The sequence below is a fragment of the Panthera tigris genome, chromosome B2, assembly GCF_018350195.1.
Source record: "Panthera tigris isolate Pti1 chromosome B2, P.tigris_Pti1_mat1.1, whole genome shotgun sequence".
In the NCBI taxonomy this organism is placed as follows: Eukaryota; Metazoa; Chordata; class Mammalia; order Carnivora; family Felidae; genus Panthera; species Panthera tigris.
In genome coordinates this window covers 79,199,034-79,225,645 of record NC_056664.1, presented here as the reverse complement: position 1 = coordinate 79,225,645, position 26,612 = coordinate 79,199,034, and the positions used below count along the sequence as shown (strand labels likewise).

The 26,612-nt window shown below is 40.9% G+C and overlaps 1 protein-coding gene, 1 long non-coding RNA gene and 1 pseudogene across 4 annotated transcripts in view; 1 reads left to right on the top strand and 2 right to left on the bottom strand.

The window, feature by feature from the left end:
- Window positions 1-322: 322 nt before the first annotated feature.
- RNGTT (RNA guanylyltransferase and 5'-phosphatase) overlaps window positions 323-26,612 on the top strand; it is a 333,772-nt gene continuing 307,482 nt past the window's right edge. Inside the window, exon 1 of the mRNA XM_042986788.1 lies at window positions 323-361. Coding sequence (XP_042842722.1) covers window positions 337-361 — 25 coding nt within the window. The 5' untranslated portion in view covers window positions 323-336. The remainder of the gene's footprint in view (window positions 362-26,612) is intronic.
- On the bottom strand, window positions 2,189-2,730 carry LOC102967094 (annotated as a pseudogene).
- Window positions 5,265-25,000, bottom strand: LOC102959540. Of its 3 annotated transcripts, none has more exons than XR_001509702.2 (3): window positions 24,884-25,000; window positions 12,116-12,789; window positions 5,265-6,375 (listed from the first exon to the last, which is right to left on the bottom strand). It is a non-coding gene; the product is annotated as an uncharacterized LOC102959540 (long non-coding RNA). The 3 variants fall into 3 exon arrangements; XR_006217741.1 differs by lacking the exon at window positions 5,265-6,375 and adding an exon at window positions 10,691-10,765; XR_006217740.1 differs by lacking the exon at window positions 5,265-6,375 and adding an exon at window positions 11,944-12,019.

The window sequence follows — 26,612 nt, the reverse complement described above, 5'->3', positions numbered from 1 at the left end:
ATACTTCCGGCAGAGCTGGATTAAGGGTCAAGCCAGCCTGGCAGCTGCCCTAGGTGCCTGTATGAGCCACAAATCATTGCTGACTACATTAGAATGTGGTGTCTGTTAACCTGAATTTTTCACATAAAACTTCTTATAATTTTACATCTGTAAAATTTGCCTGGCCCTATTAAAATAAACAGCGCCCTTGAGTGGAATTTAAAGAGAAGAAAACCAAACATCTCCTCACAATTCAGATTAATCTCCTTTAGAATGCTTTTGAATTCTAAATGCTTTTGAATAGAATGCACATACGAAGCAGCCTTATCAACTAAACTTCTGGATTGAATAGAATGGATGGCCTTTGTGCTATTTACTAGAGGCAAGTGATTTATCTTCTTATCTACATTTTAATCTCTTTAATATACTTTAGCAAAGTGGTCTGGTTCCAAAAAAAAAAAAAAAAAAAAAAATCACAAAAGGAAACTATGGAGAGAACAAGAAGCACAGAAAAGTAGGATTCGTTGTGCAGACTTTTTTTCCCAGGACATTTAACTTTACATTGGCTAGTGGAAATAAAAGAGCAAATTAAGCTTAAGTAAATAATTTTTATTGATAAAAGATTATTTAATGCATTTTACATTTAGAAATGTTGGATAATTATTTAATGAATATTATTGTGAGGGGCTCCCATTCTGGGGAGCCGACTTTCTCAGTTATGTCTTAACTGTAGGTTTAGAAAAGAGTTGTAAAAACTATGTTATAAATGGCAATTTAGAAATGTGTCGAGATATTTTGGGATAATTACAGTCCTTGGGCAAGCCAGCCCACCAGGTTGGGAACGAATGAGCTAGAGTGTGTGAAAGTTCTTTGGAACTTGTCATTCCTATGCTATATACTACCAGCCTCCGCCTGCTGCAGCCCTCCCACTCCTGTGTGCTGATTATAATATTGCCATATCTCTCAGGTCCCAGAAAGGCTGTGGCCCGGTCTATTAAAGTAACCCTCTCTACTAGGCAGTCAGGAAATGGTCTCCAGAGCTAGCATGCTTGAGAGCCACCCAGGTCCCGTCATACCTGACTCACCATAGGGACACATCTACTATGCCCAGTATTTGCAGCTCAGAATGCAGGTCTAGAGCCTGGTCTAGCCTGGTCTTGAACTCTGGCTGGTAGGCTGTCAAAACTGGCTCCACCAGCCCTTGCACCTGGGTGTGATCCTCAGAAGGCCCTTTCTCCTGAAACTGGACCCTATTTGTAATAATCTTCCTTATGTTTAGGGCTGTCTTGATTCAATATCTTGTAGCGTTCCAAACAAATCAGAAAAACAGGATTCCTGGCTCCAAGCCGTCTCCTCCATCCAGCAGCTGGAGAGCCTTTCTGGACTTGTGTTAACCTTGATTGTCTTGGGCCATCCCCCTTGACTTTTCAGACTGCTTTGCCAATGACTCTGGCAGGTTCTAGTTACTCTCTCTTCTCCTTAGCCCAGGGGGACTTCCCAACCTGATACTCAACTAGGATTTTGCTCTTTTGATCTTTGTACACGTACACACACACACACACACACAAATATACACATAAACTTTTTTTGAGGTGGTTTTAAAAAAAGGAAACAATAGACCAATAGAACAGTAATGTGGTGGGAATGTAAAATGGTGCAGTTGTTTTGAAAAACACTATGTCAGCTCACAATATTAAACAGACGGTTATCATATGATCTTATGACCCAGCAATTTCACTCCTAGGTATATACCCAAGGGAAACAAAAACATGTCCACACAAAAACATGTATACAAACGTTCAGGGCAGCATTAATTACAGTGGCCAAAAGGTAAAAATAATCTAAAGGTCTATTAATGGATAATGAATTAAAAAATGTGGTATATCCATATAACAAAATATATAAAAAGGAACGGAGTGCTGATATATATTACAACATAGATGAACCTTAAAAACATTATGCTAAATGAATAAAGCCAGTCACACACACCAAAAAAAAAAAAAAAAAAAAAAAAAAAAAAAATATATATATATATATATATATATATATATATATATATATAGTATGATTCTATGTGTATGAAATGTCCAGGAAAAGGAATCTAAGAGATAGAAACTAGATATGTGGTTGCCTAGGGTTGGGGGAGGGTAGGTGATGGATATTTCTTTTTGGGGTGATGAAAATGTTCTAAAATTACATAGTGGTCATGGTTGCACACCTCTATGAATATATAAAAAACCACTGAAGTGCGCAGTTTCTTTCTTTCTTTTTTTTCCCCCTGGGTCACAACGCCCTTTATTCAGACGGCGGCGCACAGCACTGGGCCCTTGGCTGCTCCGGTGTTAACGCGGAGACGAGTGCAGAGCTCGGCCGCCCTAGTGATCTGCTGCTGTCTGAACTGCCGTCCACAATAGCCGCACGTCCCGGTTTTTGTTTCTTTGTCCGGGTTTATGTACAGTTCCGGGTGGCAAAAGCACCCCGCCCCCTGCCGCTATCACACGCGACCACAGGACTGTCAGCTCCACTCACAGGCTGCTCAGCAATGAAATCAATGACAAAGTTTTCATTCACCTCTTTCTTTCGACCTACAAATCGAATTTTCCTATAGTCCTTATCATCATAAAGCTGGCCGGTGTGCGTAATCTTCTCTCCGGTGGGTGAGGTCCGCACCCCTAGACGCCTGGCGCCCCGGGGCAGCCTCAGCGCCTACGGGCCGCTCCCGCCCAGCAGCCGGCAGAAAGTCACCGTCCTATTTATTTTTTTATAATTTTTTTTTTAAGTAAGTTCCATGCCCAACATGGGGGCTTAAACTCATGACGCTGAGATCATGCTGTACCAACTGAGCCAGAAGGTACCCCAGGATATACACATTTTAATTTTAAAAGTACTGTCAAATTGTTGCTGAAGTGGTCATAATAGTTTATACTCCCTCTGGCAGTGAGTGGGTATCCATTTCCTTATGCCTTGACACACACACACACACACACACACACACACACACACACACACACATTTGACATAACATTTGATATAACAAATCCTTAGTTTTTGCAAAGCAAATAGGTGTAAAGTGGATTCTTATTTCCATAATTAACTACTAAGGAAATTGGACATCTATTCTTAGGATTGCTTTTTTATACTCTTTCCCGCTCTTTTCTATTGGACTGTTGGCCTATTTATTTAATTTTTAAATTTTATTCTCACTAGGCTCCACTCACAATGTGGGGCTTGAACTCATGACCCTGAGATTAAGACCCTGAGCCAGTCAGGCGCCCCAGCCGTTTTACATTTTATCTTTAGTAGTTCTTTATATATATTTTGTTTTATAAATACCTATATAAATATCTATGTAGTATCCATATCTATCTGCATATGCAAATATTTCCTACCTAGTCATTACTTTATGGTTTTTGCTTTTCTTATTTTACTTAAGGCTTTCTGTCCTGCCAAGATCAGAAACATATGATCTTGGTATGAGATAGGGAACTAATTTTATTATATTTTCCAAATGACTAGACCATTGTCCCAATGTTATTTATTGAACCCTTTATCTTTTCCTCTGCTGTTTTGAAACACCATTTTTCACATACTAAATTCTTAGTTCAATGGCAATTCTCAGGCTTGTATATAAAAGTGAATCTGAAACCAGTAGACACAGGAAGTCCATGTGAGGAGAATGAGACTGGCTCTCTGAACTGTCTGGCCATGGGAGTTTCCAGCAAGGAAAGCATGGGGACTTTCCAAAGTTAGCACTGGACATTTTAGCATTAGGCAAATAAATTGGAAGCTAATACTCCACATCCTCATAATATTAATTAACAATTGATTATGTCATTTTCACTTTTTCTTTCCAGAATCTATAAAACATTGTCGCCCACTTTGGTGCAGAAAGTGGTCAGGATATTTATCTTTCAGCTCCTTTCCTGTGATACCCCCTTCAGACTGCCCATGTCCCTTAATTAAAGGTCACTGCTCTTCTCTCCTTCTGGAGTCTGGTTAAAGTCTCTCCCCTGGTTCCTTTGGACCTCTGCTGCTATTAGTCCTGGGTCCTTGCAAGAACTTTACACCTTTCCTACACTTTTGCAAATAGTTCAGTGGTGTGCTAGTAAATGGCCAGGGTTGGGGGAGGGGGGGGAGGAGGGAAAGAGCCTTAATTTGTAGCATTTGCCAATTGCTTAGTGTAAATATTCCCATCGTGGCCCATTGTAAGCTACTAGTGTGAAATCACTGAACACAGACTTGGGAGGAAGTGCTAAGAATCAGCTTTTGTAAATAAAACATGAAAATAAATTATTTTTTAATTATCCTAATTTAAGTGTGCTCCAGACTGATGCTGACACCATCCTGGAACACCGACTCTTCACTCAGAGAAAGGAACTCTCTTTTCTATAGGACTTTAGTCTGGGAAGAGGTAAGCCCAGAAGCTTCAGAAGCTGTCTGAAAGTGACGCCAACCAAGAGGAAGGCAGAGCTAAGAGGGGAGGCAGGGAAATTCCTGGATATCATTTGAAGCCTTGGACGTAGCCATAGTTTAAGTGAACTGGGCCCTAGCCTTTTCAGGAACACAGACTAATAAATTCTCTCTCTCTCTCTCTCTCTCTCTCTCTTTCCCTTTCTTTTTCAGTTTTTGTTTATTTCTTTGTTTTTGCACAGAAGTTTAGCACAGTAATAGGCCCAGATTCCTCCCAATTTGTGATTCTATCTCAGGCATTAGGTACCATTAATAGGAAAAGTAGATTTGAAAAGATTCATGGTTTACAGGTTTACAGTATTCAGATTTACACAGCAGGTTCTTTCAAATTATACTTAGGGGAATAAATCAGTGACAATTTGGCAATCTTGCAAAGTACAGAGCCTTCCAATTCTAAAGGATTTTGCTGGTGAGTCATTAAGTTAAAAAAAGAAATCCATATCGGTAATAAATCTTTGTAGAAGTACTCTATGTTCTTTTTAAAATTGATTGTTTCTCAGTGGCTACTTCAACTAACATTATCAAAAGAATAGATTTCTGTTATAATATAAAATGATGCTTTCTGAGAAATTGTTCCTAGTCTTATTTTTAAAAAAGAGTTGACATAGGAGATATATTGTGGAGGGTACTTCCAGAAAACCAGAACTTTTAATAAATTTATTCTGTTATCATTTTTTTAAAGCATTTATTTATTTTTGAGAGGGGGGCAGGCACAGAGAAAGAGGGGAACAGAGGATCTGAAGTGGGCTCTGTGCTGACAGCAGCGAGCCCGATGCAGGGCTTGAACCCACAAACCTTGAGATCATGACCTGAAGTCGGACGCTCAACTGACTGAGCCATCCAGGGGCCCCTAATCAGTGTTATTTTCATTGCTTAATATTATAGATCATAAACATTTATCAGTTTGGACATTTGGGGTTATGGTGCTTGTGGGAGATGCTATGTAGAGACCTAAATGTCATTCAGCTTAGGACTTACTGTACTGGAATCCCAAAGCTGTGGTGACTGAGGACAAAAGAGGAGTCCCCAAATCCATCCTCTTACCCAAATGCTCCTCACTCACCCTCCACATATGCCATGTGCTGTGGCAAAGACCAATATATTCTTCCCCTTCAATCTGTCACCTTCTCTCTTTTTCTATGAATTAAAGCATTCATTGCTTTAATTCAGGCCTTTGGTTATTTGCAGTGGCCTCATAAGTGGTTTTCCTGCCTTTAGTCTCATCTTCATTCCATCTTGTTCTGCCTCTGTCGCATCGCTTCCTGAGGGCAGAAGCTCTGGGTTTTCGGCTAACTTCCAATCACGGCTCTCTTACCTCATTTAGGGCACTGAGGGGGCACACTGCTCTTCTTATGTAACATAAAAAGCAAGCCAGCATTATTTCTAAACCAAAACTGGCTTTTAAGTCAGGGATTTTTAGAGGTTACACATACTCCTCCCGATTTCTGAGCAGGGGAGTGACTTACTTAAGGACAAGTTACAAAGGTCAGGACCTGTTAAGGACATCTGCTATCTTTAAGAAGGAAATTCCATGGTTCTGTGCTGGCTTCAGAGCAACTCAGACCCTGTGAGGTGCTTTCCCAGGGTTCCTCCAGGATAGGAACCTGACCTACTTTGGGAGATGAGGGACTATTTCATCGGGGAAATGATATTTCTGTTGAAACCTGAGTGAGTAATGAGCATGACTTTCTGAAAAGAAGGAGAGGGTGTTGCAGGGTGGTACTCCAGGCAAGGAAACAGTTTCGGTGGAGGCCTTGGGGCCTCAGGCAAGCAGGAGCCCAGGGCATTTAGGGAACTGAAAGTCTCATATGCCTGGTGGGCAGAGAGCCAGGGGAAGAGGGCTACTGGAGGAGGCTGGAAATGCACACAAGGGTGAGATCTTGTGCAGCCTTGCAGACAGTGCTGAATTTAGGATTCAGGCCAGGTCTGGAATTAAGAAGGTCAAGAGTTACTGAGATAGAGCTTTAAGGTCATCACCACAACAAAATTTATGTGCATAATTTTTTCTGTCCTTAAGGTTTCATTATATAATTAATTGACATTACAAAACAAATTAGATTTTAATTTTCATGTCACATTAGAAGAGGGGCTTTTCTAAAAAGTTTATTTATTTATATTGAGAGAGAGTCAGCACGAGCAGGGAAGGAGCAGAGATAGAGGGAGAAAAAGAATCCCAAACAGGATCCTCACTGTCAGGGCAGAGCCTGGTGCAGGGCTCGAACCCATAAACCATGAGATCATGACCTGAGCCTAAGTCAGACGCTTAACTGACTGAGTCACCCAGGCACCCCAGAATAGTGGCTTTTTTATCAAACATTTTATTATGAACATTTTTAAAGAAAGAGGAAAATTGAAAGAATTATCTACACTCTGCAATTAATGTTTTATTATATTTGTTTTGTCACGTATTTATCCATCTAGCCATTCTTCTTGGCATTCATCAATTCATCTTTTGATGTGTATCAAAGTAAGTTGCAGACATCAGTAAACTTCATCCCTTGACATGTCAGTATGCATATCATTAACTAGAGCTTAATGTTTCTTTATGTTTCCTTTTGTGTGTGTGTGTGTGTGTGGTAAAAGTCATATACAGTGAAATGCAAACATCCTAAATGTTCTATTTAATGAGTTTTGATAAATAAATAAATAAATAAATAAATAAATAAATAAATACACATATATAAATCTGAAGTTTCAAACAATATACAACTTTTATCAAAAATTGTCACCGTGTACTGTTGTAAGACTCTTACATTCTACATGAAGTGGTATAATATCAGTTCAAGGTAGACTGTGATGAATTAAGGATGCATATTGTAATCTTTAGCAATCACTTTAAAAATGTTAGAAAAAAAGCCAATAGAGGAGATAGGCTGGAATACAAAAAATACTCAATCCAAAAGAAGACCAAAAAGGAGGAACAAAGAAGAGAGGGGACAAATAAGAAATAAATAATGAAGGGGTAGACTTAAATACACCTGCAACATATTTCCCTATGCCTTGACATATATATATATATACATATATATATATGACATATTTGACATAACATTTGATATAACGAATCTTTAAGTTTTGCAAAACAAATGGGTGTAAAGTGGATTCTTATTTCCATAATTACTAAGGAAATTGAACATCTATTCTAGGAATGCCTTTTTATATATATTCTTTTCCGCTTTTTTCTATTGGAGTGTTTGCCTATTTATTTATTTAATATTTAAATTTTATTCTCACTAGGCTCCACTGACAATGTGGGGCCTGAACTCATGACCCTGAGATTAAGACCCTGAGCCAGTCAGGTGCCCCAGCCTTTTTATTTTTATTATTTTATTTTATTTATTTATTTATTTATTACTATTTTTAAATTATTTATTTATTTTTGAGAGAGATACAGAGTGCGAATGGGGGAGGGACAGAGAGTGAGGGAGATACAGAACCTGCCAGGGTCTAGGCTCTGAGCTGTCAGCACAGAGCCCAACGTGGAGCTCGAACTCACAAGCTGGGAAATCATGACCTGAGCCAAAGTTGGATGCTTAACCAACTGAGCCACTCAGGCGCCCCCCAGCCTTTTTATTTTTAATCTTTAGTAATTCTTTATATGTATTTTGTATGATAATGTTTTAATGTAATTATACTAAATACAAGCAGAATAAATAGCCCAATAAAAAGACAGCGATTATTAGCATGGATAAAAAGCATGACCCAATTATATACTATTTACAAGAGATGCATTTAAATATAAAAATACAGTTTGAAAATTAAAGAGTAAAAAATCCATACCATGCAAACACTGAACGTCAGAAAGCTAGTATTTCTATATATCAGAGGAAACAGATTTAAAGAAAAAGAGTATTTCCAGGGATAAAGAGTGGTATTGTAATAATAAAAGGGGCAACTGATCAAGAAGAAGTAAAATTCCTGAGTGTATATACACCTAATAACAGAGCTTCAAAGTATGTAAAAGCAAAAATTGATAATAAAGAAATAAATCTGTAATTATATTTGGAGATTTGAGTACTCTTTTATCAGTATGTGATAGAATAACTGACAAAATAACAATAAGGATATAGAAGATTTAAGCAATATTCTCACCAATTTGACCTGACATACTTAGATGATCCAATAATTTTATTTTATTTTTTTTATAAAGTTTATTTATTTATTTTGAAAGAGAGAGTGCAAGCAGGGTAGGGGCAGAGAGAGAGGGAGAAAGAGAATCCCAAGCAGGCTCTGTGCTGTCAGCACAAAGCCCGACATGGGGCTCAAACCCACAAACCATGAGATCATGACCTGAGCTGAAGTCAGACGCTTAACTGACTGAGCCACCCAGGCACCCCTGTTCAATGTGCACATTGAACATTCACCAAGATACATTTTATGTTACTGGGCCATACATATAACTGAAAGATAATATGATTTACAAGAAAATAAAAATATAAAATACTTAGGAATAAATCAATGTAACAAAAAATGTGCAAAACCTGTACAGTAAAAATATGAAATATTGTAGGGATAAATGTCTAAATAAATGGAGTGGTTAATTGTTCATGAATTGGAAGCCTCCATAGTTGTATTATGCCTACCCTCTGTAAATTGATCTATAGAGTTACAGCCATCCAGTCAAAATTCAAGCAGGATCATTTTAAAAGAAATTTACAAGCTGGTAGTAAAGTTTATGTGAAATTGCAAAGGATACAGAACAGCTAAAATGATCTTGAAAAAGGACAATGTCGAAAGACTTTACTACCTGATTTCAAGATTACTAAGAAGCTCTACAGTCATCAAGACAGTGTAATATTGGTGTAAATAGATCAATGGAACACAATAGAATCCAGAAATAGACTCACACATATACAATTAACTGATTTTCAACAAAGGTGCCAGGGAAACTCAATGGGGAAAATGACAGTCATGTCAACAAATGTGACTGGAACAACTAGGGATGTATATGAAACAACTAGGAATGTATGTGAAAAAATTGTCAGGGGCTCCTGGGTGGCTCAGTTGGTTTTGTGTCTGATTTTGGCTCAGGTCATGATCTCACAGGTTTGTGAGTTTGAGCCCCACATTGGGCTCTGTGCTGACAGCTCAGAGCTGAGCCTGTTTCAGATTCTATGTCTTCCTCTCTCTTTGCCCCTCCCCTACTTGTGCTCCATCTCTGTCTCTGTCTCTCTCTCTCAAAAATAAATAAACATTAAAAAAGTTTTTAAAAAAGAAAAAATTGTCACTGTATGTTATACTCATAGTATATACTGATGACAAATTACAATTTTGAGTCTATATTATCCATACCCTGGGAAATAAATTATGCGTGTTAACTCCTATATGAGCTCTCTCAAGCCTCAGGAGTATTATTTATTAAATAAAGCTTATTAAAGGGTTGCAATTACATTGAGGATATGAAGGCATCATTTAGAAAATAGTTGGAATCATTAAATAATAGTTTATTTTCTGGGGAATATAAAAAAGACTATTTTTTAGAGCGGATTTAGTCCCTCCCTTTATATCCATAGCAGAAGAAATTTCTATTTTCATTTATGACCAGCGATACATATTGGTAAGATGCCTAGCTGGGGATGGAGAGGCAGGTGCAAAGTGAAATGTCATGAGCCAGCAGCTGTATAGCTTGAAAGAGCTAATAGAGTTAATAGATCTATAATTGATTTATTCCTAAGGTTTCTTGTAGATACTGGAAGAATCAAGTTCACTGTGTGTCCTGTATGCAGATGGAGACCAGCAGAGGTTAATTAAAAACAGAAGTTCCTGCCCTAACAAACTAAAATGTAAATGTAACTAGATTTTGAAAAGTTTTTCCTACTATGTGCTGGGTTTTGAGAGGAGGTTTCTCAAGGACAAAAGACCAGGCTGCTATATGTATAGTTCTAACTCCCAGATCCAGGAGGCTTTGTAATAGGGTAAGGTTTGATACTCTCCAAGGATTTCCTGAATCCAAAATGGCTATTGATTCTAAAGAGTCAAGTTGCAGCTGAACTAGCAGTGCAGTTTCTTTCTTATCATTCCAATAATCCAAGAGAGTCTCCCAAAAGCTTGAATAAAAATGGTCCCACCACAGAGCGCAAGCGGCACAGGAGCAGAAAGAGAGGCTCTAGGCTCTGAGCTGTCAGCACAGAGCCCGATGCGGGGCTCAAACTCACCAACTGTGAGATCATGACCTGAGCTGAAGTTGGACTCTTAACCCACTGAGCCATCCAGGTGCCCCTTCTTCTTTTTATCGACTGTGCAGGCAAGGACACTTCCTTTACTATAATGTTACTTGAAATGTTCAAGTTACAGGAGGGTTGATTCGATTACATTTCTGTTGAGTTAAATAACAGGCCTGAGGATACACTTTGAACACTGTCACTGCAGGTTACTTTCTAAGCCCTGCTAATGTTACAAATCATCTCTTAGGAAGGATTACTTTTGCAAGTGGGTCATCTCAACAATTTTGTGTTTATTCTTAGTTGGCTATTTATGGAGCAAGTACCCAGGGCCAGGCTAAGTGCTTTACTTATTACTATCTAATGTGATCTTCATGACATCCTCTCAAACAGATACTTTTATTTCCCCATTTTACATTTAACTTAGTTTAGGACAGAGAGTTAGACAGTGATAGAGATAAACCTCAAACACAGACCCGAGTCCACAATAACAAGCTCTTACAACTATTCCATATTCCCTTACTGAGCTCAGAGGGTGACGTAGTCCTGATCTTACCCCAGATCCCAGGCACCTTGCTGAAACTCCCTGTGTGTTTACTATCAACTGATTGCCAGGGCTGGGCAGAAAAACTGTCTAGGCAGGGCAGGGTGAGATAATGCAAAATGCAAGAAATCGCTTGCCTTTGGCAAGTTCTTAAGATCTAGTTAGGCAGTTGTTTTCAACTTAAGATGCATAGGTAGGGGCCAAGGGTAGGCTGCCCCAAGCGTAGGCCATTATGGCATGAAGATTATTTTGAGTTAAAAAGCAATCGAAATCCAACAGGTTTAGGAAAAGTTCTTTACCTCCCCCCTCAACTGCCTAAAAAGCATTTAGATAGAGGATCTGCTCCAAGAAGAGAGCTATCACCGCAAAGAACTACCTTACACTAGGAACTAGATATGGTAGACAGGGAGGAATCCAGCAAGGCCTGTTTGATCAAAGTCCTCTGTGTCTCCTTGTTTTTGAGTGGCCCAGCAAACATTTGTTTACCAAACATGCACTCCTTTTCATTTTCCTGTGAATTGCATTTTTTCCTTTTGAAATCCCAGACTTCTACTCCCTTCTCCTTAATTCAGAATGACATATATACCTTATTTCCATGTCTGAGTGGATTCCCCCTAGGAATGCTATTAAATTTTATTTTCTCCTGTTAATCTGTCTCGTGTCAATTTGATTCTTAGTCCAGCTACAAAGACCTTGAAGGGGACAGGACATTCTTGCTCCCTGACACACACTAGAATAATCTATGGAACTTTAATAAAGACTGATGACAGAAACTCTGATTTAATTGGTCCAGGGTGAAGCCTGGGCATCAAGATTTTTAATACTCCCCAGGTGATTCCAATGTGCAGCTAAGGTTGGCAATCACCTAGTTTGAATGAAAAAAAAACAAACATAAAATAACATTAAAAAAACCCGCTATAATGTACAAAATGATATATTATTAAATGTATTTATTCCTTACCTCTTTCCACAAAGGATAGGGCTTGGCCAAAAAATTATTCAATACAGAATGAATTCCACTGAGGGGCATGGAGTTCGAAGCACTTGTCAAAAGGGCACAGATGGGCTGGGACTCACAAGGTCAGTGTAGAAATAATTCAGGTATATTTTCTCTCTCTGGTTTGGTTTGCAAGGCAGCAGTGGCAGATTTTAGGAGAAGTGGTTCTTAGAAGACAGCGAGTGGTCCATGTACAGTTTCCAGGTGGGTGATTGGGCCAAAAACTGTTTCCCAGCAGCTGATTGGTCTGGAAGCTGTTTCCAGGCTGTCTAGCCGGTAGATTGCCTTGTCTCCAAGGGTTATTCAATCTGCAAAGTGGTAACAAGTCTCAGAAGCTTGTGTGGAATGATAATTTTTCCCCATTACAGAAGCTTATTGAAGAAAAGTATTTTAAGGATGACTCATAGGCACGTTGTATATTTTTTAGATTCAACTTTGCCAGGGGTTATGAATTGCTTGTAAGGCAGAAGGTCCCTGAATGATTTTTTCCCAAGTTGAGGAGTGGTTGGAACCATTCCATGAAAAATTTCCAGCTGTTAAAAGGGTAGCATTAAACTATTCAGTGCAGTTCAACTGTTGGACTAGTTCCTGTCTTTTCTTTCTCTTTCTCAAGGGCAGATGAGGTTGCTCTCAGTTTGCTGTCAGGAGGAAAAACAGATAAAGAAATGATGGTGGAATAATAGTGAAAGAAATCTGAGGAAAAGGGTAAAATCACTAAATTCCATAATCTTAATATTTAATGCTTTTCATTTTTGCATATTTTAAATCTAACCGAAAGTCAATATTATTTGGATGATAGGGCGCCTGGGTGGCTCAGTTGGTTAAACCTCTGGTTCTTGATTTCGGCTCAGATCACAGTTGGTGAGATAGAGCCCTGAGTCAGGCTCTGTTCTGACAGTGCAGAGTCTGCTTAGGACTCTCTCTCTCTCTCTCTCTTTGCCCCTTCCCTGCTTACTCTGTCTTAAAATAAATAAATAAATATTTTAAAAATATTTGGATGATGACATATGTAAAATTTAAGGTTTGACTGTCTCACCATGTATTTAAAAAAAATTTTTTTTTTACGTTTATTTATTTTTGAGACAGAGAGAGACAGAGCATGAACGGGGGAGGGTCAGAGAGAGAGGGAGATACAGAATCAGAAACAGGCTCCAGGCTCTGAGCTGTCAGCACAGAGCCTGATGCGGGGCTCGAACTCACGGACTGAGAGATCATGACCTGAGCCGAAGTCGGACGCCCAACCGACTGAGCCACCCAGGCGCCCCTCACCATATATTTTTTAAAGTTTTTATTTAAATTCCAGTTAGTTAACATACAGTGTAATATTACTTTCAGGTGTATTATATAGTGATTCAACACTTCCATATATCACCTGGTGCTCATCACAGCAAGTGCACTCCTTAATCCCCATCACCTATTTAACTCATCCCCCCACCCACCTCCCTTCTGGTAACCATCAATTTGTTCTCTATAGTTATGTCTCACCATATTTTTAAAACGATGCTCTCAATTTCTTTATTGTTTTTCTTTTAGAAAGACAGAGAGCGAGCACAAGTAGGGGAGAGGGGAAGGAGAGAAAGAGAGAATTTCAAGCAGGCTCCACACTCAGTGCAGAGCCCCACTCAGGGCTCAACCCCACAACCCTGGGATCATGATCTGAGCTGAAATCAAGAGTCAGACACTCAAACGACTGAGCCACCCAGGAGCCCCTCAGTTTCTTTATCTTATGGTGGCTCACCAAGTTCCTTTGAAAGTATGATGGCATAACATGATTTATGAGCAAATGGTATATTTTTAGCTTTAGAATCAATGACTATTTTTAAATGGCACACACCACATAACATTTGTTTTAATTATCTAATTTCAAAAATGACAACAATAATCAGCATTTATGGAGAGGCCACGTTGTGGCAGGCCCTTTTCTAGGACTTGAGATATGGTTGGCAAGAAAATGGACAAAATCCTCTTTCCCTAGCAGGGAAAGATAGGCATAGCAGCCTTAGATGACCCAGAATGCTTCTGGGCTGCATGTGCTTCACACATATTAGCTCATTTCACTCTCTTAATCCTGTGAAGGAGTTGCTGACATCGTCTCTATTTCCTAGGGGAGGAAAGCAGTGAGCAGAGAGGTTCAGAGACTTGCTGAAGGACATACAGTTAGTGACCATGAGAGCTGGGATTTGTGGCTCCAAGGGCAGCATGCTTAACTGTAATGCTATTCTGTCTCTCCATAATTAGCTCATTTCTACTTATTCTGCTGATGCAAGTAATCAAAAGTCTTCCTTTTCCTTTCTCAAATTTTTTAAATTTTTACTTCAAATATTTAGTATTTCTCCACAAGGTATTGGATAGGTATTATTGCTGACACTTTCCAATTACAAGAGACTCACTCACTGTGTGTGCCTGGTACTTTAGTAACCCAAGAAAAAGAAGAAGAAATCTTTGCTTTGGTGGACTTGCAGAGATGTTGCCTCAAAATAAAATGACAGGTAGATGATACCTACAGCCTCAAATTAGAAAGTGATCCAAGGAAGCAGTTCCCAACCTTCTGTGCACATTAGAATCACCTACAAGAGTTTTAAAATAGGACATCTGGGTCCCACTTCCAGGGATTCTTTTTTTTTTTTTTTTAAGTTTATTTTGAGAGAGAGAGAGAGAGAGAGAGAGAGAGAGCATGTGCACAAGCTGGGGAGGGGCAGAGAGACAGGGAGAGAATCCCAAGCAGGCTCCCTGCTGTCAGTGCAGAGCTTGGTGGGGGGCTTGATCTCACAAATGGTGAGATCATGACCTGAGCTGTAATCAAGAGTTGGACACTTAACTGACTGAGCCACTCACGCGCCCCCCACTTCCAAGGATTCCAACTCAATTGGTCTGGAGTGGGTTAAGGCATCAATATTTGCTAATATGGTAATCTGACAAAGTTATTGAATATTTAGAATCCAGACACTTAAAATCACAGTCTTTTTTTTTTTCCATAGTCATTGCTAAAACCACAATTTTGTTTTTTCAACGTTTTTTTTTTTTATTTATTTTTGGGACAGAGAGAGACAGAGCATGAACGGGGGAGGGGCAGAGACAGAGGGAGACACAGAATCGGAAACAGGCTCCAGGCTCCGAGCCATCAGCCCAGAGCCTGACGCGGGGCTCGAACTCACGGACCGCGAGATCGTGACCTGGCTGAAGTCGGATGCTTAACCGACTGCGCCACCCAGGCGCCCCTAAAACCACAATTTTGAATCAGATTGACCTGGATCAAATCCCATGCCTGCCACTCATTAGCTGTGTGGTTATGGGTTATGTTTCTGTGTGGGAGGAAAAATTCCCCTCTCCTTTCTTAGGTTCTGGAGGTGGGCCTAAGAACTAAACTGATACAAGACTGGTTCATAGGAGAAAAGTGGACAGATTTTATTACATTTTTGCATGTGCGTGAGAGCTTTCACAAAAAAATGAAGACTGGAAGAAGTGACCAGAACAGGAAGCTTTTCCACCTTTTAGACAAAGATACCATAAATATGCGAAGAAATGATACGACGAAGGGGTTCAGTGAAGGGCAGTAAATTGTGGGAAAGTGGCTAGGAGATAAATGAAAAGGAAGCCAGTGGAAGAAAGGGGCTATTAGTAAGTTTGTTTGTACAGACCCATTTCTGTGTCAATTCCCAGTCTTCTGGTGATAAGGATGTTTTTCTCTTCCTGGTACAGGGAGGGTACTTTTCTCATGGGAAATTTTATGGTTTTGTTTTTAGGTAGAAAAGGGTAGATCAGAAAGACCCTCCTGCATCTGCTGTTTCTGAAATACCTTCAGCTCCAAATAATCAATAGCCCCAAGCAACGTAATTTGGGTGGCATGTCCTGAACTCTTTCATTTCTCAGTCTAAGCTTCTCTTTTCTCATCTGTAAAATGGAAATAATTATTTACTTCTTAAGTGTTGTTGTAAGAATTAAAGAATATGTGTGAAAATAAGTTTCACAGTCCTGGTTCAAAGTGTGTCTAATTAATGGTTACTTTTATCCATTCATGGGTTAATTCACTCAGCAAATACCTGCTGTATTTCCAGCCATCATTCTGAGGCTACTGCATTGAGTAAAACTGACTAGGGTCTTGCCTTCCAACTGCTACTTTGGATTTTTTTTTTAGCATGAATAAAACGTTAAATCTCATGGTACTTCTATTGTATTTTATTTTTTTTAAGATTTCTTTTATTTTTAAGTAATTTCTACTCTCAACATGCGTCATGAACTTACAACCCTGTAATCTCATGGTACTTCTATTACTCTATCCTGTACTCTATCCTGTACCTGGGATCCTATCCTTCCCTGTCCTCAGAGGGCGCACTCCATCAGTTGTCCCCTCATCTCTCTCTCCACTGGCTTTTTGTCATATTCATTGAATTGTAATTGACTGAAGTGTAATCATCTTTTTTTATATTAAAAAAAATCTCTGAATCAAACCCTTTGGCTTCAAGTTTGGCTTCCAACAGTTACTGCCTTAGCTCCTTGCTCCTTTTGCTTCACAGGCAAGTATAGGTATTGCCTGCACTCACTGTCTCCACTCTGCCCACTTTATCACTTCTCATTCGCACTGCAGAATACTGTAATCAGGCTTCTGTCTCCATTACTCTCTATATATTACTCTCAATGGGGTCACTCCCTTCTTAAAACCATTCAATGAAGGGCACCTGGGTGGCTCAGTCAGTTAAGTGTTTGATTTCAGCTCAGGTCATGATGTCACGGTTTGTGGGTTTGAGCCCCACATCGGGTTTGGGGAGGGGCAGAGAGACAGAGGGGAATAGAAGATCCGCGCATGTGTGCGCTCTCTCTCTCTCTCTCTCTCTCTCTCTTTCAAAAATAAACATTAAAAAAACAACAACCATTCAATGACTCCATATTTACCTTGGGATCACCTCCAAACTCTGAAGTGGCATTTGGTCATTTTCCAGCCTTCCTCTCCCTATTCTCTCTTCTATCTGCACTCACCTCCCCTACCTGCTGCCCAAGCCTCACACACCCCACAGAGTTGCTTGGGGTTCCTCACAGCATGTACTTGCACCTCTAGGCAGTGGTACTCTAGAGCTGATTTGTACCTGCTTGTGAAGTACTTACTTCTTCCCAAACCCATGTTTAGGGATGTCATGTTGGGAGCTTAAAGTCTGCCTTGGTGGGAGTATTGATATCAAGGACATTGGCAAAATCTACAGATTAGGGCGTGCTTGCCTATCCCCAGAGAGATGGTTGTTAAATATTTACCACACACCATTGCTTTTAGACCTTTGCACATATGGTCCCCCAGACCCCCAGCTCAGCTCAGCTTATGTGACTTCCTCTTGGAAGCTTCCCCTGACTCTTCAAGATTGGGACAGATATCCCTCTCTGTGATTCGTGGAAGGGTGGGCAGCCCCCCACAGCGCCCCCCTGTGGCGCTTATGCTGACTTTTCCCATATCCTGTACTGGCCAAGTCAAGTCATTGAGGTCAGGGCCTTGCTGTGTTCATTTGTCACTGTTCTCCTTGGATAGTACATGACATATAGCAAGGTGCTACATCATATTTTTAAATGAATCGATACATGAGTAATGGAAATAATAAGTCCTCCCTACTAAATAATAAGCTTTTTATGGTTCATTGATGGGTCTTCATCTTTGTAATCTCTGGATTTCCTCACATAATCAGCATTCAGTAGAAATATGAATTGAAAAGAGCAGACTTAAAGTATACTTTTTCTGAGTCTAAAACTAGGGCCCAATGGAAGATAACCATTATGAGCTTGGGTGGCTCAGTCAGTTAGGTGTCCAACTCTTGATTTCGGCTCTGGTCATGATCTCATAATTCGTGAGATGGAGCCCCGCATCGGGCTCTGTGCTGACAATGAGGAGCCTGCTTGGGATTCTCTCTCTTTCTCTCTCTCTCTTCCCCTCCCCTGCTTGCATGCTTGTGCTCTCTCTCTCAAAATAATAAGTAAACTTAAAAGAAAAAAAAAAGACAACCATTCGATAAGTGAGTCAATGACCTTTGAAGTTAGCATTCTGTGGAATCCAAACCTGGCGTTTTGAAATACATCACCAGAAACTTCAGATGTTCCCTAGCCATCAACCTGCCTCAGTGTACTACTCATTTGGTCATTTCTCCTAATAAGGTGATCCCAAGCTTATGCCACGTCTTTCTCTCTTCTTTATCTGTAGCACAGCCACACTCCTTGCTCATAGATTTATATACATGTTGAGCCATGAGGTAGGGTAGGGAAGCGGTGTGGTGCGGTGAAAGGCACTTGGCAGTTGGGAGTCAGGAGACACTGGCTATGTCTGTCATAACCTTTCTGGAGACTTTGTCTCTTCATCTGTGATGGGGAAAATATCTTCCCTATCTAATTCACCAAGTTTTGGTAGGATCAAATGAGTTAATGTAGGCGAAAATGTTTTTTATAAATTTGGGGCATCTGGGTAACTCAGTAGGTTAAGCATCTGACTTCAGCTCATGTCATGATCTCGTGGTTTGTGGGTTCGAGCCCCACGTCTGGCTCTGTGCTGTCAGTTCAGAGCCTGGAGCCTGCTTCGGATTCTGTGTCCCCCTCTCTCTCTGCCCCATCCCCGCTCATGTTCTCTCTGTGTCTCAAAAATTAAAAATTAAAAAAAAAAAATTAAAAAATAATAAAGCTGCCATCTTATTAAAAAAAAAAAAAAAAAAAAGAAAAGAAATACAGAATCTCAGCCCTGCCCCGGACCTCATGAATCAGAGCCTACATTTTAAAGAGATCCCAAGGGAGTGAGTGCATTTAAGTTTAAGGCACTTTGCCTTAGGGACCATCTAATAATTTTCAAATGGGAAAACAACAAATCAGGTCTTGAAGGGTGATTTCCCCTCTTCAAAGCCTAATATGCATGGGTGGCAGAGCTTGGATTATGAACAAAGGTCTCCTGACTACTGGCAGGTTCCAGCATGGCACACACCACCTCGCAGCCTAGGTCTTTAGCTTCCAAGCTGTGAGGCTTTGGGCAAGTTACTGAACCTCTCTGAACCTGTTTCCTCATCTATAAACTGGAGATGATAGCAATGTCTACCTTATGGAACTGTGAGGATTGACACAAATTGGAGAATCTCTGAACATTTTGTGCAAGGTAATGCATAATTCATACATAAAATTTTATTATTCTTAAATGGAAAGTCAGACAACGTTCTGCATAATTCAAAGTGGAAGTAAGTTTTTTTTTTTTATGGCACACAGAAACAGATAGCTATTTATATCTCTGAACACCATCATGACTTGACAGTAATGTTTAGAAAGCAGTTACTTATTTTTCCTTCTAATCTTTTATATTTTCCATTGAAGAAAGTTGTGTAAACTGCACAGCAGAGGCACTCTGCTAGTCACTGTTATTCAATCACTTGTAGGTTAGACTGACCTGTTATTCTGAATTTGGTGAACCAGGGCCAAATTCAACCTTTGGAGCAGGCACACACATAATGTAATTGAAGAACCTGACTCACTGACCTACTTTCTTGGTCAATGAAACAGTAGAAGGCTTGATTACCTGGTTTTTAGCTCCATCTAGTGGCCATACACAGTTTAATTTTTGGTTGTAGAGAAATGGGGAATTCTAGTTCCTTTTTTTAATTCAAATATGTCCAGCTTATCATCATGCAGAGGAAATGATCCAATAAACAATGTTTAATGCTCTTTGTTATATTTGAAATAATAGACTTGGGATTCTTGGAGCTAGTGAGAAAGTTGGAGACCTTCCTATGTAGAACAGGAAGACTGGAATCATCTTTGATGCTTCCCTCATGAGATATGTCCATTCTATCATTGAACCAAAAAAGTTAATTTCTCAAAACATTATCCAGTCACATGTACTTATTTAATCCTTGCTGGGGGACTGTCTGCTTAGTGAAGGAAAGTATTGGATATTTCTCCAGACTCTAGATTTTGGTTACTGGGCCCTGATCTCTTGTAGTGCCTCGGAGAGAAATAGCTACAGGTGCATTCAGAAAGAAAAGGCCTGTGCAACAGGGCTTCCAGCCTCACAAAAGATGCCCTTTCTCCCATAGTACGGTCAATGATCAGTAGAGAGCTGAAGGAGTCATGTCAAGTGTCAGTGCAGGAAGCCAACCTTGCCTGGGGATATATTGTCTGAGCCCCTGGGACGAAGATGTAATTCTAGGCATAGAAGTGGGGGAAACCCCCCCAAAATGCCAGCGCTAACATTTCCTGCTGAAGAATACCTCTTTGGAAGAAAGATTATTTTGAACTGGTTATTTTTGAGCAACAGCAGACACAGAATAAATTCTGAAAAGAGTAGAAGTTACTGTTGTGTAAGGGAAATTCACCATTTATAGGGGAAAGGAAACCCCCATTCGTGAGCATGTGTCCCTTTTGGTACGCGGAAGAGAAAGATGACTCTAAAATTATAAGAAACTTAACAACAGAGAAAGCGCCACTTAAATCTGCATAAAAAAGTTTACATTTTACTCTGCTTTCCCTGGTCACTCCACATAAATGCACACCACCACCCCCCCCCCCACCCCCAACATCTTTCTTTTGTCTTCACTTGAAGATGGTATTCAAGGTGGTGTCTTGGGCTTTCTGGTGGGGAGTGTTACTAAGTGTCCCTGAGTATCTCCCATCTATACCTGATGTATACATATTAATAAACTTTGTTTTTCTTGTTAATCTCTCTTATTACAGGAGATAATGGCTAAAAACTCAGAAGAGTAGAGGAAATATTATTTTTCCTCCCCCCACACTACCTATTTAGTAGGAAGGGATTCAGAATTAAGATTAGGTTGATTAATAGAAAATAGAGATGTAATATTCTTGCACAAACATGTGGGTGGGGAATCAGATCTCTCTATGTAGGAGCCTGTTCAGGGTTGGGCATGTATTTGCACCCCTGGAACTGGAGTCGTCATATTGAGTCCTTGTTTGGGAATTGATGTTGATGAATTAAACAAGGAGGCCATTAGACTGAAGTGGCTCTAATGTCATGGCAGGCTACGTAAGCAAACCAAAATCTAAGCCTGTAAATGCCTCCAGGTTATGAAATCAAAATGCTAAGGACAACTAATCCCAAACAGCCAACTAGGCTTTAAGGTATAGCCAAATATAATTTATTTTCTTTGCTTCTACACCTCCTTTGTATAAGTCTTTCCCCTGGCTCCTGTCCCCATAGTGATCCAAACCATTTCCAGTTTAGCAAGCCCCAATTCAAAATGATTTTTGCTCAAATGAACTCTTTTTTTAAAGCTTATTTATTTGAGGGAGAGAGAGAGAAAGAGACAGAGAGAGAGAGAGAGAGAAAGAGAGAGAGAGAGAAAGAGAGAGAGAGAGAGAGAGAGAGAGAGAGAGAGAGAGAAAGGATCTCAAGCAGGATCCAAGCTGTCAGCACAGAGCCTGACTTGGGTCTCGATCTCATGAACCATGAGATTATGATCTGAGCCGAAATCAAGAGTCAGATGCTTAACTGACTGAGCCACCCAGGTGCCCCTTCTATTAACATTTTTAGTATGCCTCAGTTTATCTTTTAACAATGTGTAGACATGAAATTGGGCTTTAGAAGTCTCGGATCACTGAGAAAATACCTGGAGCCTCTGGGGAGACTAAGTTTGAAAGCATGGACTACAGACTTGAAACTCTTCAAGCAGGTGTAGCACTGTTGGTGGAGAGTGGGAAGAGACGGTGATTTTGAGTTTGCTCATATATTTCATTCTCTGCAGCTGCTAGCAATATACAAAACCAGAGAGGGACATGGAAGGTGATTTTTAAGGTCTCTGTCTCAGTTTCTGACTTTCTAAAAAACTGCATGATACTCTTAAAAAGGAAGACATTTTCAGGGAGCAAGAACTCTTGTCCCCTTCAAGGTCCTTCTAGCTAGATTAATAATCAAATTGACATGAGACAGATAAACAGGAGAAAATAAAATTTAATAGTGTCCATACAGGGAATCCTCAAAGACGTGGAAATTCCAAAGACCGTCAGGCAAAATGAGGTCATCCCCAACTAAAGAGAAGGGGTAGGGGTCTGGGACTTCAAAGAAAAGGAATGCACACCATAGGGCAATAAGACGAAGAGATGTTTGGTAATTAGATGTTTGCCCTGCAATAGAGATGGGTCACTCAGATAAGGTTTATCCTTATTCTGGGAAAGACCCCCCAATTTAGATTCTTCCATGCAGTTAAGGAAGAGACAAAAGTTTCTCTTGAGTCCACAAGGTCTCAATTGCCTTCAGAATAATCTTCATGCCACAGTGACCTATCTTGGAGTGGCCTGCCCTCAGCCCCTGTAACATACAGCAGTCAAATTCCTGGGTTCAGAAAAGCTTGTTTCTGCAAGCCTGGACATGCTTCCAGAGGTAAGGGTGGGTGTTATGGGTTGAATTGTCTCAAAAGATATATTGAACTTCTAAACTCTGGTACTTGTGAACGTGACCTTATTTGGAAATAGGGTTTTTGCAGATGGAATCAAGCTAAAATGAAGTTTTACTAGAATAGGTTCGGCCCTACTACAATATGACTGGGGTCATTTGAAGAGGGAAATTAGGACATAGCCACACAGAGAGAAGAGAACATCATCTTTTTTTTTTAATTTTTTTTTTTGTTTATTTATTTTTGAGACAGAGAGACAAAGCATGAACAGGGGAGGGGCAGAGAGAGAGGATGACACAGAATCCGAAGCAGGCTCCAGGCTCTGAGCTGTCAGCGCAGAGCCCGACGCGGGGCTTGAACTCACGGACCATGAGATCATGACCTGAGTCGAAGTCGGACGCTTAACCGACTGAGCCACCCAGGTGCCCCAGGAGAACGTCATCTTGATGACAGACACAGGGGGTGTTGGCCATGTGAAGACAGAAGCAGAGGTTGGAACCAAGGAATGACTGGGGCTACCAGAGGCTGGAAGAGGCAGGGAAGGATACTTCTCCAGAGGCTTTGGAAAAAGGGTGGCCCTGTTAGCCTTGATTTCAAACACCTTGATTTTTGAACGTCTAGCCTCCAGTACTGTGAGAGAATCAATTTCTGTTGTTTTAAGCCCCCCAGTTTGTGATGCTTTGTCAGTGGAAGAGTCCTCCATTGGAAGATGAACCTCTGGGTCTAAGGGCATTTTCTGGGGATGGAATCCCACCTCAGGAACAGAGATGGTAAATCCCTGGGCAGTGAGGACTATGGAGATGCTGGTAGATACTTGAATTAATGCTTGCCACCTGAAGAAATACCTAATACTGCCTTTGAAGATCTCAGTGCCCTTACAGCAAACAGTGATTTAGTACTAATGGCTGAATGTCTGAGTTCTTTAGAACAGACTTTTGGGCACTAAAACCCTAAGAGTGGACCAGGTAAATTTCCCTTTAAAAGGGATTGGGAAAAGTCTGCATTTATACTAAGGTTAGGGACTTTGGTCCAGAGGACACTGGCTTCAAGAGCTTTAGATCCAGAAAGCATGGGTTGCAACAAGGGCAGATCCAAGTTTTTAGGGGTCCTTGTATCAGTTTCCTGGAGCTGTTACAAAAGAGTACCCAAAGCTGAGTGGCTTAAAACAACAAATGATTGCTGCACAGTTTTGGAGGCTAGAAGTCTGAAACCGAGTTGTAGGCAGGGTCATGCCCTCTCTGACAGCCCCAGAGGAGAATCTTTCCTTGCCTCTAGCTTTTGGTATGTGCTGGCCATCTTTGGTATTCCTTGGCTTATAGATGCATTCCTCTAGTCACATGGCTGTCTTCTCCCTGTGTCTTCACATCATCTTCCCCCCTGTGTAAGCCTGTCTTCAAGTCCAGATTTCTCCTTATCCTTAGATGCCAGTCCCACTGAATTAGGGCCCACTCTAATGACCAAATTTTAACTTGGTTACCTCTGTAAAGATCCAATGTCCAAATAAGTTCAAATTCTGAGGACTAAGGGTTAGGACTTCAACATATCTGTTTGCTTGCCCACAATTAAACTAATAACAGGCCTGAACTTAAAGTTAAAAACATAAAATTACTAATACCTTATTAGGCTTGGAGGGAGATTGTGCAAATAAGAAGCTCCACAGTACATCCTCTTTTGGCTTACAACATTAGAGTAGCTGTTGGCAGCTATGAATCTGACTGCAAAGAAGTCGTGTTGTACCCACTCCTATCAACTTACCTGGGCCTGTGCAGGCAAGCAAGAGAGAGAGAGGCTACTTATTGTTCTGCTTCTGAACTTATGCCCTCGAGGAAGATGTGAAGCTTAGAGGGGAGAAACTGGCTGTGAAAAGTGTGGGTCTGTTGTCTGAAGATCGCTCTTTTTTGTACATGACCCTAAATGCCAGTCAGTGACTTCATTTGGTGCTCAGCAGTGGAACAGAGTTTTGAGTTTGTTTTCCTTGGCCCCATATCCTGAGCTTAGAACCTCAACCTCTATGTGAGATGTGACTCATGTTCCTTCTTTGCTCCAAGCTTAGCCCACCATGATCTCCTTCTGAATTTCTTCTATGTACTGTAGCTGGTAAAGTACAGGCAGGAGGTGGAGGTGGTGGTGGTGGTGGTGGTGGTGGGGTCACCAGAATGAGGAAGGAAGCCGAGCATACGTGATACCAACTTAGTCCCTGCCAGCGAGGGAAAATGGGAATTGATAAAAAAAACCCCCAAAACCAAAAACCAAAAACACACAAAACAACGACTATCACTCATTGACATTTTGCCAACTTCTGGGAAGCCAGATAGGAGCACCCTTCCACACATGTCAGAATAAACCGAAAAGTGAGATATTCTCCCAAGATTAGGCTCACCTTTTCCATCCTTAGAGATTTGGAGGATCAAACACTTCACCACTCTGGGCATGGTATGCAGAGAATTGGGCACTATTTAGGCCGACTTCTGGTATGTAAGGAAACTGGATCTTATCTTGTCCTGTCAGAAGAGGTGTGATACACTCACAAAAAGGTCAGTAGTTGTAAGGTGGACTTTACAGGGTTTCAAGGTAGACCAGGAGTGTTACCTAACTCAGGCTCTCAGAGAGATAGCCATTGGCCCCTCTTTCTTTATGGGGGAATTCTGAATCTTACCGAGAGAGTCCAGGCATTCAGGGGCTGAGCTGCCTCCCAAATTTCCCACTTGTAAGGGTTAAATTGTAGTGTAGGGCTAATGTTTAGCTTGAAAAATAACAGCTTTGTGTTGACACTGAAGGTTAAGAGATAACAGCCTTGCTTTGCTCTGGTAAACTACGCCTCATACCCTTGTAAATTAGGCTTCACCAATTAAGGAAACAAAAGTTCAAAGAAAAGAGCATCAGAGGCAGGGTCAAGGAGATCCACTGGTTGCAACTTAGAGGCAGAAAGTCTAAAGTAAACACCTCATTAGGCAACTGTTAACTCATCTGGAACCTGTTTCTTTGTTTTGTTCCCAGGTGATGATAAAACGATGTGATTGGTTATAAAAACTCTGTCCCCCGGCTGTTCGGGGCCGCACTCTTATCAAGAGTGTTGGTCCCGATCGGTCGGCCTTGCCTCTCATTGTAATAAACTTTGTTGTGACTGTCACTGGTGCCCGTAGCATTCTGTTTCAGGAGTCGTGTGGATGCAACACACTGACTCTTTAAAATATACCCCCCACCCGACCTCACAACCTTGCAGTTCAAATATAGCATTGTTTAAAACCAAACTGCTACATTATAATTAATTTCCCCTTATCCAGCTTTACGTTTAATACTTTACTCTGGTAACTACAGGTCTTATTACAGGACCGAGTTTATAAAATGCTTCCAATCACCCCTGCTTAACTCGAAGGGAAAGACCGTTTGTTTGGTAAGGCAAGAAACACCGCCAGTTGGTGGGTATTCCAGCCGGCACTTCCTGCCTTTGACAATTATACACAAGTTAGTAACTTTGAGACATGCCCCCCCCCCGCCCCCCCCCCACTCCCAAATACGCGGAAACTTTTCTTCAGAAATGTAAACAAAACTCTCGAAAAATGCTTTGGGATTAATTTTAGATACTTCATGGATCCTTAGAAGTACACCTCCCCAAATTCTTCTTTTCTGGCATTCCAATTTCTCGCCCTTATAATTTCTCTAAGGCTTGTTCCCCTGAACCGCATCACAGGGAGAACTTCCCAAGTTCCAGATCAAACCCAGATCCCGCCAGGACGTCAAGCTTGGCAGAAAAAAGGGCGATCAGGCTTTAGATCTGTAACAGTGGTGAGAAGGACCCTTTCACCAGTAAAATACATGCCTTTGGGGAAGCTGCGGATCAGTCTACGCGTGAAAGAGGCTTGGCTTCCCTACATTTTCGGGGAGGTATAGGCTGTCTAGGTGGGAAAAAAATACGTGTCATTCTGCAGGGACCGGTACAATGCCACCTGCGCTTGCGCAAAGCTGCCCAAAGAGCGCGCCGGAATCTCGGCGGGGCGGGGCGACGTCAGACGCGTCCCTTCCATTCGCCAAGGCTTTAACTCTTTCCCGTCCCTCTACGGAGCTTCTCGGTCTTCCCCTCTGACCTCGGAAAGAAGTGGGTGGGGCCT